The sequence below is a fragment of the Zootermopsis nevadensis genome, unplaced genomic scaffold (genome assembly GCF_977971745.1).
Source record: "Zootermopsis nevadensis isolate Lab colony 2312 unplaced genomic scaffold, Znev_1.0 Znev_ptg000011l, whole genome shotgun sequence".
NCBI classification, from domain to species: Eukaryota; Metazoa; Arthropoda; class Insecta; order Blattodea; family Termopsidae; genus Zootermopsis; species Zootermopsis nevadensis.
In genome coordinates, this window is record NW_028259143.1 from 16961981 (window position 1) to 16974868 (window position 12888).

The following is a 12888-nucleotide window of genomic DNA, read 5'->3' on the forward strand; positions in this document are numbered from 1 at the left end:
GGCTCACTAGATAGAGCTAATCCCTATCTCCGGATAGAGTCCCATCTCCGAAACGTCGTTTTACATTTTATATTTTACTAGACGATGGATAATATCCAAGGAAATTTTTATTCGAATGACTCATCGTCAAGAAGTTTTAGATTTGAGTTTAAAGATGTTTCAGAGATGCTAACTGCCTCCATCAACAGGGCGATAATCCTCTAAACTTCTACCAGACTACACAATAACCTCAAATTCAGTGAGAACTTGAAATTTCACCAAGTTGTAACGTAGAATAAGGATGGGTTGACGCTTGACATTAAGAAAACATAAATTGATTAGCAGCGATGAGATTAGTGAGAAATTTATTAATAATTTTAGTCAGAAAACGTGAATGGATGAAATTTTCTGACCGCATGTGCGATTATTACCTTCTAAGGGCATAGTTAGTTAAACAAATGACGTTAAATGTTAAGCGTTGCTTTGTTTTAAAAGTAAACGTTTGCTACTAATCTTCTATTTATTAATGACAGTTCTTTTGTGACTGAGAGACGAGTAGCATTTAATCTGCCGGAAACTTAAACACTGACATAAATTTTCGAAATCCAAATTACTGAGGTGGGGTATTTGTCACCAACCATGTACCTTGTATTTGTCACAATTTCCATAGTCGACATTCCTCAGTAACACGCACACAAACATCATCAGACTAATGCGTGTGTTAGGATAAGAGAGTGTGATTTCGTATGCATTACTTTTCAATTGAACCATTTATAAACGAACGTATTTTGTGAACTCTAATCTAATTTCAGTTGTAATCAGACGTAAATTTTCATGTGGTTGATAATTCCGTGGGTTCCTTGCGTGATAACGCCTTGTATGTACAAATGTTACGAATACAAATTAACCCTTGAGGATGGAGACAGAATGTTTATTTTAAACGTTTCTATCAACCTACAAGTACACACAGCGCTGCTACGGAGAAGTGTGACACTGACAACTTCGACCTAAATATTTTGAGGTTAAATTCTTTTAGAGTTTTCTAAGAATTATTGGTTGAAGCTAATACAACTGATTAACGTTTCGCCAACCCCTTCTTCTGCTGAATATCAATATATGTAGACGCCAAATTTTGTGAAGTTCAATAACTTTAATGACGTACTAGTATCTCAGTTAACAAAAATAAATTTCAGACTTATATAAAAGCTTCTCAACAGCAACTGAATTAAATCATGTTATTTATGTGTGACTTAAATCAGTCTTATGTTAATTCTTCTTTAATTCTCTGAAGACGAAGTACATCTAAATAGTATTTAAAAATTAAGTCCCTGCCTCAAGGAAAATACAACATCTGTACTTTGCACAAAGTTCAGTTAGTCAGTGATATCAAAGTAAATTTAGTACTCACCAAAATATACTTCGTAGTTTTCTTCATTTTTATTTTCACTTGAAAAATCCACTAGTCCCTTTTTCTCTCTCTCAAAATGCCTTCGTGTTAATCATTCTATAATCCTAGAACTGCCAAGTTCATTCAACCCGAGCAAATCACTATCACATGTCCAATATACTCACACAATACACTTTCCACTTTGTTACCCAACATCCTACGAAACAACATTCTTCCCTCTTATTTAAAAAGTCCGCATTCATAGGTAACCACGTTTCCGACTACATCTGAAAGACTTTAACAGATACTGAGACCTTGAACTTAACATTACGTTCGTACGCCTTGGCCAATATTGAGAAAATCCTATCAGTGTTGCCAAACTAAGAAGCCCGTTAACTGTTACAGTGACATGATTCAGACGTGGGTTAATCTGGCAACATTGTTTAAGGAACCTACCACTAGGTGGCTCTACAAACAACACCTGTCGTCAGTTGTTTTCTAACGGTACAACGTTTTTTAATGTTTTGTTTTTGAATGGAGGTCACGCAAATGGTAGGTGCGTGTGTCTTGAAAGCAAGATGTTGACGTGTTTTTATCATAATTCATCACAACTTGAAGACTCAGTGACAAATCGGGCTAATCTCATGAGAGAAAAGCCCAGCTTCCGGAATGTATGGAATTGTCAGTGACCGGCATTCTACTTAGTTTTCTGTCGATCTTCTTTTGTTCTGTTCCTAGTTAAATGAGAGCAGGCAACGGTTTTATATTTGTTGCCTTACAGCTCCTCGATGCAGCCGGTAGTACACCCCTCCAGAGGTTTAACAGTAGCAGTAAGACCACTTCCACACACCTGTTTTGTTTCGACTGCGATGTTTGTTTGTTTTTTATGAGGAGACTTGTGGGCTCTCGGTTCCGATAATCTAACCTTAAAATCGCGACAATTACATTGCTGAATAAGTCATATCTAACCGCGACTTACATATCTTGTCGAGAGGTTTAATAAAGTTATTTTTGAGATGGTAAAGTTGCGTCATATTGTGATATAATAAATATATATTAAATCTTGTCCGTCTAATCACAATAAAGTCTTATTAAATATTAAAATATTACAATAATTAACATTTGAAATATTTAAAATATTAAATGATGTTCTTTATCGAAATATTCAATTTACATTAGACCATCATTTTTCATGTTTCACGACATGTTTCAGTTTCTAAAAGAACCATCCTCAGGTGTATTATATAAAGATTCAAATCAATAATAACTTAAATAAATAACATAAATTGTATTTAAGAAATTGTATTTAAGTTATTATTGATTTGAATCTTTATATAATACACCTGAGGATGGTTATTTTAGGAACTGAAACATGTCGTGAAACATGAAAAATGATGGTCTAATGTAAATCGAATATTTCGATAAAGAACATCATTTAATATTTTAAATATTTTAAATGTTAATTATTATAATATTTTAATATTTAATAAGAATTTATTGTGATTAGACGGACAAGATTGAATTGTTACTTATCTTCTTATAAACAGCTTATATCAAATTGTACGAAGATCTTGAACAGTTCCGTTATCTCAACTTGCATCTTGCATGTGGCTATCAATTACCCTCGTTGTTATAAATTGCATATGGGCATTTTCGAACTCCGTAGGAAACAACTTCATATATCATTGAGGTTAACAGTTTCGAAAAACGGGGAACACTCACCACGAACAATAATTTCCAGCCCATATACCACTTAAACAATTCGTCCGTAAAATGTTTTATAATGATTAAAAGAAATACAGATTATTCTAAAAATATGAACACGTGTCATACAAAGTAATAGGTTTCTTGTAAGCCCTCTAGGCACATCTGAGTTAATTGAATTCTGTTTCGGAGATTATCTACTTTAATATTTTTCACAGTTTAAACCCCTGACGACGGACTAGACAACCGGGGTTCGATTCCCGACAGGGGTCGAGGATTTTTCCTCTAGCCTCTGCGTCCAGACCGGGTCTGGGGCCCACCCAGCCTCCTATCCAATGAGTACCGGGGGTAAGAATGAGTAGGAGTTGTATTTCTCTCCCCCCAAGCGCCTACATGGCGTATAGCGGGACAGCTTTGCCTTTCCCAACATACACCCTAAAAATAAAGCAGCTTTCGTACTATATCAATGAAAAACGATATTGAATACTTTTAGGCCGCCTTTACCTGAAAGTGTGATTTCCCAGTTTGTTACAGTAGACGCAGATAATTCCGAGCATGGGCTACGTCACAGTTTGAGGTGGAAGTTTATTACGCTGTATTTTGAACTGTACTGTACTTTGTGAAGCAAAGAATTGTGAAACACGAGCAACACTGGCTCAAGCTTCAGTCCCCACGCCCTAGTAAGTTCAAGGAAGGACAGACATTCTTGTCTCTCCGTATCGTTTCGAGGGTTTCCGCTCCCTTCAACCCGTTTATTTGTAACGGGGATCCAGGCTCGGTGTTATGTTGGGCCACGGTCACATTATGATTTGGAATGAACTTCAAAATCCCAAGCAAAATTCTGGTCATGACGTCGTAACCAATTTAACTGATTTCTTGTGCACTAAATCGTCTACTTCCGGACATTTTTAATTGTTTGGTATTTTGTTTGAAATACTTTCTGGTCATATTTAGTCTCTGTGTGTGTTAGAAACTTTGTCCTATCGCCAGTGTATCAACATTTAATTAGCTCGAAATTATTTAGTGAGGACGCACATTAATAAATTCACTTCGTGCATCCAGGTTTCTAGAGAGACTGAAACTTCTTAAGCTCCTAGAAACTAAATTCACTTCGTGCATCCAGGTTTCTAGAGAGACTGAAACTTCTTAAGCTCCTAGAAACTAAATTCACTTCGTGCATCCAGGTTTCTAGAGAGACTGAAACTTCTTAAGCTCCTAGAAAATAAATTCACTTCGTGCATCCAGGTTTCTAGAGAGACTGAAACTTCTTAAGCTCCTAGAAAATAAATTCACTTCGTACATCCAGGTTTCTAGAGAGACTGAAACTTCTTAAGCTCCTAGAAACTAAATTCACTTCGTACATCCAGGTTTCTAGAGAGACTGAAACTTTTTAAGCTCCTAGAAACTAAATTCACTTCGTACATCCAGGTTTCTAGAGAGACTGAAACTTCTTAAGCTCCTAGAAACTAAATTCACTTCGTACATCCAGGTTTCTAGAGAGACTGAAACTTCTTAAGCTCCTAGAAACTAAATTCACTTCGTACATCCAGGTTTCTAGAGAGACTGAAACTTCTTAAGCTCCTAGAAACTAAATTCACTTCGTACATCCAGGTTTCTAGAGAGACTGAAACTTCTTAAGCTCCTAGAAACTAAATTCACTTCGTACATCCAGGTTTCTAGAGAGACTGAAACTTCTTAAGCTCCTAGAAAATAAATTCACTTCGTGCATCCAGGTTTCTAGAGAGACTGAAACTTCTTAAGCTCCTAGAAACTGAACCGAGGAGTGAAATGTTGAATTACTCACTTACGTAGATAATCCGACAGAGAACGTTTCTGAAAAAAACAGCAAAATCTCTCAGCATTGCTTTGCACCTGACATTTCATTTACAGATGGTTACATTTAACCTCCTATGCAAAATATAAGAAGTCACCATGTTCTTTGCTGTGTGTTTGTAACTGGACTGTCAGTTAAAGTCAGGGGCCCGTTAGATGGATCTGCTTCGAGCGTGCCATTTCGCATACTAACACGAAAATTCTCATCCTTTGACGTAAAGGTATCTGCAGTTATGTTAGTTTCGATGGTACAGTTTTCTTGGTCTGTTTTTCAATTCGATCGTGATGACTCTTTATGAATCTTGAGTAAAATTACGAAAACTTGACGTAATTTACGAAGAAGGTTTATGAAAATGGAGAATAAATGGAACCAGAAGGAAAAACCCTGCTCCTTGTGTAAGCTGATGCTAATTAATTACTCAAACATAAAATAATAACATGCAAAATTAGCAATGATTTTGTTCTATTTAACAGACGTTAACTAAGTCAACTGATTTCAAGTAATAAACTTTAAAATAACAATCTTAGTATACATTTTGAGCTATAAGTATATAAAGGCTTCAGAGATATTCATAGCTCCAGATTTTGCAATATTAATCTATCGGGTAGATTAATTGTAGTGATAAACGTGTCTGATGGCCGAGGTTCAACTCAACTCAAGGTCGCTATGAAGTGATCAACATTCCTGCTTGTTTTCCGGAATCTCGTTCTGACTGCGACTTTGTGGTAAGCTTTAGTCCGTCAACGAATATGCTGGAATGACACCTAAAAGTATGCCATGACCACTTTAATCCGAATCCTTCTCAGTTTAAAATCTGCAATAGTTCTGTTATCTGACACACTCCATACAGCTGGGAGATGGTCGTTAAATAACCCATAATTCATCTGCATTAGCTCAGACATTTCGTATGTAATGATCTGACGAGAGGTGGATATTCTAAAGTTCATCTCTCTTCCTATCCTCAGGAATGTAACGGGATGCTGGTATGTCATTCTTTTTGCTTCATTTATCTTTTACCATGACGTCGAGACAAATCACTTTCCAAAGCTGGCCTAGAAGTTATTGACGATCGCTGTGAAGAGATTTGTGTCTGGGCAATCTTAATCAAAGACGGAGAGAAATTTCGTCTTCAAACGTTGGTGTTAATTTCGTCTCGGGTGTGCACAGTTTTCGTGTATGCGACAGGTGTTACCGTCTTTAATGATTATATCCAAACCGAGTAATCAACCAGCGGGAATAATAAAAGTTAGGTTATGTTAGGAGTTCTCATTCTTTTCACAATCTTGAGTGACATTCACGTGCTCTTTCCTGTCGAGTCGTAAGGCAGAACGATAGAAATGAGGACAATTTATTGAAACCTCATTTAAACTGATTAATAATGCTCCTAAATTAGAACTTCTGTTACAAACAAGTTCAGATTTTAATCAGTAACTCTTTAACAAAATCAGTTATTAATGATATATCTGGCAATGCATTTTATTTATTAATCTCTTAATAACTATCTAACTAGATGACGTAGGGAACACGAAGGTTCATCACCGAATTAACAAAAGCCATCTACCTGTCCCTGTCTTGGGCCAGCAAAATCCAATAGCCATTAATCTCTTAATATCTTAATTAAAATATTAATATCAACATTTAATTTCTGTTGTAGCGTCCATCAGTAAGTTATATCCTAGTTTTTTATTTTATGTTCCAAAAGATGATAAATCATCTACTTGTTTTATATCAGTCTAAAGATGAATGCGTAAGGCAAGTGAGTAACTGTATGGAATTTATTACAAGTTTAATTTAAACATTTTAATTAGCCTAAAAAGTACCGAATTCAGTGAGAATGTTATATAATAATTCTCTCCCGAATTTAATGCTTCCCTACTAACAGAACCATGCTCTGATGGTTATGAACTGTCCTTTCTTCTCCGATATATAATCGCAGTTACTTCGTCTACATACGGAGTTAACCTTCGTATAAAATGTTGAAAAAAAGTTTTGTGTTCAGTTCATAAAAGTAACGTTCCGTGATAATTATTATATCGTCCTTCTTATGAAAAGGAATGTACAGTAATGGATTTCTTACACAGCCCTGGCAATTTTCTTGTTCCAGGATAAGAATACAGTAAGCCCTCGATATCCATCGTTAATTTGGTTCCTTAAAAATGAGACGGATTCCGAGTTATTGAGTTCTGTGTTCAAATGACAATTCGTTGCAGGGAAATTTTTTTAATTAAGCAAACAACCTCAACAGTACAGACTCTGGTGTACGCTTTTTAGTATTATTATTTATTTAGTGTTCTGTCTGACGACAGGTCCATATGAACAGGATCCTTCCATTCTTTTCTCGGACTGGGACCTGTTCATATACGTTCTTGGCAGATGATCCAGAAGTGGTTTGCCATTGCCTTCTTCTGTGTGTGAATGGAGTAATTGTTGGGATGCCACGGAGGAAAACTCCGTGTTGCCTAGACCACGGCCTTGCCCAACACAAGTTATAAATTCGGGCACCGCCGGGAATCGAACCCGAGACCCCAGGATTACAAGGCCAGCGTTCTAACAGCTAGACCACCTCATCTTATTATTATTTAGTGTTCTGTCTGACGACAGGTCCATATGAACAGGATCCTTCCATCCTTTTCTCGGACTGGGACCTGTTCATATACGTTCTTGGCAGATGATCCAGAAGTGGTTTGCCATTGCCTTCTTCTGTGTGTGAATGGAGTAATTGTTGGGATGCCACGGAGGAAAACTCCGTGTTGCCTAGACCACGGCCTTGCCCAACACAAGTTATAAATTCGAACCCGAGACCCCAGGATTACAAGGCCAGCGTTCTAACCGCTAGACCACCGTGGCATTCATATGATCTTATAAATATATACACGGCATCTTTCTCTGTTTGCTAGCCGATTTTACTACGAAATCTAACATAAACGATCAGCTGTCACGAAGTAGGAAGTGCTTGTCAACAAACTAGCGATGGATTCATCTAGCGTCAATACACAGGATGCATTCACGAAGTCCATTCAGTATGTTTGAAGTAATGAACGCAAATAACAATATCTGTGACACACTGACGGAACAAAGCGTGAATAACAACATTTTGAAAAGACACCGGTCATTAGGGATGCCCAGTGCATTCTAAACGAGGAGTGTGGAAAATGTTACGTGAACTGACTTGAGTTTGCGTGTTTTGGGAACATTGAATCTGTTTAAAATGTCTGCACTTCACGATGTATAAAGTTTGCATAAACCAAGTTAAGCCCAACGTCACCAAAATGCAAGCTTGCTAGTCGAACTGTTCGCGACATAACCTCACTTCAACCCGTTATAACGTTTTAATTTGATAATAGGATCAATGAGATATTTTGATTACTGCATTTTTCATTTCTCTGTTAATGTAACAATACCTTTATAACTCATTTTCCGTAAAATTTTATTACTCAAATAAATAAAAAAATCGTTTTCTGTATTTCGAATTATGCTTCACCGCTTAGATATTGCCCTGTTACAAATTCACGTTCTATCCATCCAATCACGTACATTCTGCTTATGAAATGTACCTAAAGGTTCAAACTTTGTGTTATAGAAAACCACGTCTCAACCAATCTTTTAGTTTATGTTGAAAACTCAAATCCTGGTGATTAATTTTTCAATTATTTAATATAGACATTTATATTAATTAAATTTTCAGGTTCAGAAATGTCATTTAAAGACGTGTTCACGTTTTAACGCACGAAACAACAAATATGCTGCTATAATCTGAGTAAGACGAATCCATTCAACACCCTCTAACCCTACTTTCCTGAGAAGATCTGAAACAGTATTCTCCCACTTGTGCCTAGGTTTTCTAAGTGGCCTCTTTCAGCCAAGTTTTCAAATCAAAATTTTGTACGTATTTATCATCTCCCCCATGTCCTCATTGCATCCTCTTGTCAATGCATCCTTTTTGGGTCAAATACTATCCTCTACAACATTTTCTCAAACACCCTCAAAATCTGTTCTTCATTTGTTGTGAGACATCAATACGAACAGAGGTAAAATTTTTGTTTTGTATATTTTAATCTTTATGCTTTTAGACAGCAGACAGAAAGGCAAAAGATCGTGAATTCCGTGATAGCTAGCATTTCCCAAAATTTTCGTGTTCTTAATTTCGTCACAGATGAAATAGATGTCGTAGAATATAATATTAATGGAAATAAATTTTGATAACTGAGTAAGTAGTTTTGGTACCCCTGTACAATAATACTAAACTACTTTGTACATCTGCCAACTAAGAATACTAATGCTTTCCGATGATTTGTACGTAACATATAATCTTAGTTCTCAGTCCAGTGACTCTGAAAGTAAACTATTCAATTTTTATACCAAATTGATTATATTTTCTGACTTATTCTGTGTGTGTCAGATTGATTGATAATGGTATCACCGATGAGCCATGAGTCCTGTTAGTTCAGTAAACACTGAATTTTTAAGTATATAAGTTGGCGAGCTTGTAATAGGTAAAACCTTTGTTTCAAAATGGCTAACCTGACATTGAGCACAGTTCTGGTTGTTGTAATACTGATATCAGCGAGCTATGTGAGTATATTCAACAGATACGAAGACACATTTGCTATGGAACTAACTTTAATCAAAACACATTTTTATCTAGAAGGGTATAGTATGTTACGTTAATATCATTTGACTGATTTTAATCATTCCAGTATTAATTTCTAGGGTCCGGAGTAGCCGCGCTGTCTGAGGCGTGGGCCGTATGCTGTGGGTTCGAATCCCACTCAAGCCATGGATGTTTGTCCGCGTCGTGTTGTCCTGTGTACAGGTAGAGGCCTTGCGACGGGCCGATCCCTCATCCAAGGAGTCGTACCGAATGTCCATAGATGAAGCCAACAAAAAGTTGGGACCCGCAGATGCTCAAGGCATTGAAGAACGAGTCCTTCTCAGTCATTTGTAATCAATTTTGGGTCCTGACGTTCTCTGAAAGTTTATGTAATTTATTATTTATGCTACATGTCAGTGGTCCGTGGGTTAAGAATACCTAATGTAGGAAGTATGAAGTTCGAAAACCTTGTATCTCATTTATTTAAATTATTTATTTAATTTTTTTTATAAATTAACTATATTTTTAGTATATTATGCATGGGCTGGGAAATTTTAATTTCACTACTACTGTGGTGAATGTGTATATATTTTTCAAATAATTCTTCATTGCATGTACAATGAATAATTAAAATTTGTGTGGTATGATTTCTGATTAAAATGCTTTCGACTTGACTGCTGGAAATAAGGAACGAAATGTTTTTTTACCTGTTTTATAGTTTACAACACCTTAAATTGGAATAACTTTTATTGGAACTCAGAATATTTACCAAAATTTCATTCAAACATTGATAATATGATATTTGAAGTTCTCATGGCAGTGCAGATTGTTCTTGGATTTCATAATCTTTTTTTTTTGTATATTTTCGTACGATTTAAACTGATTTGTTAGCCTGATCTTTACATAAATATGTACACAAATCAAATGAATTCCTACGCAACATCCAAACATACTGTATTATGGTTTTTCTTTAAGGGGTTGAAATGTCGCTCTCAAGATGAGAAAAATAATGACAAGTTCACAGAAGTCGCCAAAACATGTTTAAGTAACATGTCCAGTTGGGACAGTCCCACCGTCAACAACAACAACAACAACAAAGATTACAATAGCGGTAGATATAATGAAAACAGACACCTCAATAACAGGGATTCTTATGACGGTAATGCGGACAATAACCACGAAAGTACTCGTAATACCAACGGAGGCAACGATAATGATTATGGAATGTGGAGAAAACAGCAAACTTCTGGAGGTAAGTTCGTCATAAGCAAAGCATTCGATTCGATATAATATTTTGTCCATGTGTGGGAATCAAATAAATGTAAATTTTCCGAAATTGGTGCTTCGTAAATTTAAATGTTTCTTTAATGAACAACATTATTACTGGAGGAATACAGATTACGTAAGGATTGTATCCCAGGTTTCTCCTACATTGCACATTTGAGTTCGTAAAATGCCTCAGTGGATTTCCTATTATCCACGAGGATAATATCTATTATGGTTTCAAATCAGATTGGATTCAAATGATGGGGTCCTCATTCAAGATGCATCCCACTTGTTTACGAAGGACCACTATCAATTTTTATGTTATCTTTGGTTATAATTTAAATAACATAATATCTTAAGGACATCTAAATCATGAAAATAAAATTCTTCTGCAACAAATATTCCTCGTAAAAGATAAATAATGCCAGATTCTGATTTTCAACCTTGGATATTTTCACCAATTATGCTGTGTTCTAACTCCCGTAATAATTACGTCTCTCTGATAATGCAAATTTTTTTGTATTTCTGGTTTCTCCGCAGGATACGGTTTCGGTTATGGTTACCCTGATTCCCAGCGAAACCCATATTATAATCCTAGATCAGGGATTAGATCGAGGGGTAGCCAAGACAGAAACAGCCAAAGGAATACCAGTGCAAAGAACAATAACACAAATTCTACGCTTGAATTACAAGAGAGTTCTCCGCTTGAACAGGTTGAGCCAGTGAGTATGTGTATTGAGTTTTTCTTTGAATAATGTTGGTAGCTTGGCTTGGAATGGAGCTGTCGTCAGCTTAAACATTCTCACCTGATATATTTCTTACGTGAAGCTATAGCTTGTTCTCTAAGACTGTACACAATTTATTTCTAACACTAAATACTACATAAATTTTACATTTGTATTAAACATTACCTTCCTAACTTAGGCTAGTTCACTTTATCTCAACGATACGAGGTGCGATCGGAAAGTTTCAAGACTGTGTCAATAGAGGGCGAACCGGATGTAGTACGAGCTTCTGCCGCTAGGGGGTGCGACCTACATTCATAGTGAATCAGTGTGCCAGCCGGCATCACCGAATTAGCATTTGTTTCTTAGTTACGGGCGTTTTGGTAGTGCATTACACCGACCCTCCTGCGATTTCGGAATGGCGTGTGCATCAAATTTTGCCAAAGACTCGCCAAAACGGCTACGGAAACCTATGAAATGCTAAAGTAAGCATTTGGGGAGTCCGCAATGGGTCGTGCACAAACTTTTGTGTGGCATTCACGTTTTAAAAATGGCCGAACCTCTGTCGATGATGACGAGCGTTCTGGACTACCATCTTCGAGCACAACGCCCGAAAATGTCACGAAGATCGACGTCGTACCATCAATGACTTGTGCGACATTGTTGGGATAGGCTATGGGACCTGTCAGCTGATTCTAAAGGAAGAACTCCACATGCGACGCATCCTGTCTGAGGACCAGAAGCAGAATCGACTTCTCGTTTGTCAGGAGCTCAAAGATCTTGCAAGAACCGACCCCAACTTCCTTTCTAAGCTCCGTGTGACTTCTTCCTCTTCCCAAAGATGAAAATTCAGCTAAAGGGAAGGAGATTTGAGACGATAGAAGAGATTCAGGCAGAATCGCAGATGGTGCTTGACAGGCTGACAAAGAAAGATTTCCAGGGATGCTTCCAGGCTTGGCAGCGGCGCTGGGATCGTTGTGTTCACTCCCAGGGGAACTACTTCGAGGGTGATGGATGAATTTAATACCTGAGATAAGTGTACGGGTTTTTATACGCGCATTCTTGAAACTTTCCGATCGCACCTCGTATCACTCAGATATTACTGAATACTAAAATCTGTTGCGTGTTCGTAAATGGTTATGTTTGAACTAAGGTAGCTTGGATAGTCCTCGCCCAGTCACTTTGTTGTGTGTAAATGCAAGTGAGTCTTCACAAAAAGTACCTATTATTGGTGTTCAAATTAAACTAAAATTGTAATGTTAAAAAATATTTCAACTCTTCAATACAAAATTTCTTGAAGATGTTTTACTTCAAGAGTTGATTCATGTGTATGGGCAGACAGGTGGAACTATTTTTGGATACGGACACACCTGTTTCAAGTACCACAACAAACACCCGTGAC

At 36.8% G+C, this 12888-nt stretch overlaps 2 protein-coding genes across 5 annotated transcripts in view; one reads left to right on the top strand and one right to left on the bottom strand.

The window, feature by feature from the left end:
* LOC110828814 (uncharacterized) overlaps positions 1-1711 on the bottom strand; it is a 33509-nt gene extending 31798 nt beyond the window's left edge. Inside the window, exon 1 of the mRNA XM_022061856.2 lies at positions 1388-1711. Coding sequence (XP_021917548.2) covers positions 1388-1414 — 27 coding nt within the window. The 5' untranslated portion in view covers positions 1415-1711. The remainder of the gene's footprint in view (positions 1-1387) is intronic.
* Positions 1-12888, top strand: part of LOC110828815 (AP-4 complex subunit beta-1) — a 134343-nt gene that overhangs the window by 111825 nt on the left and 9630 nt on the right. For 3 of the 4 annotated variants that reach the window (XM_087347474.1, XM_087347476.1, XM_087347475.1), the window contains 2 exons: positions 10471-10747; positions 11302-11483. In XM_087347474.1, the coding sequence (XP_087203600.1) occupies positions 10471-10747; positions 11302-11483 (459 nt within the window). Of the gene's footprint in view, positions 1-9380; positions 9477-10470; positions 10748-11301; positions 11484-12888 lie in introns of those variants that run through there. The other variant, XM_022061858.2, reaches the window with a different exon arrangement.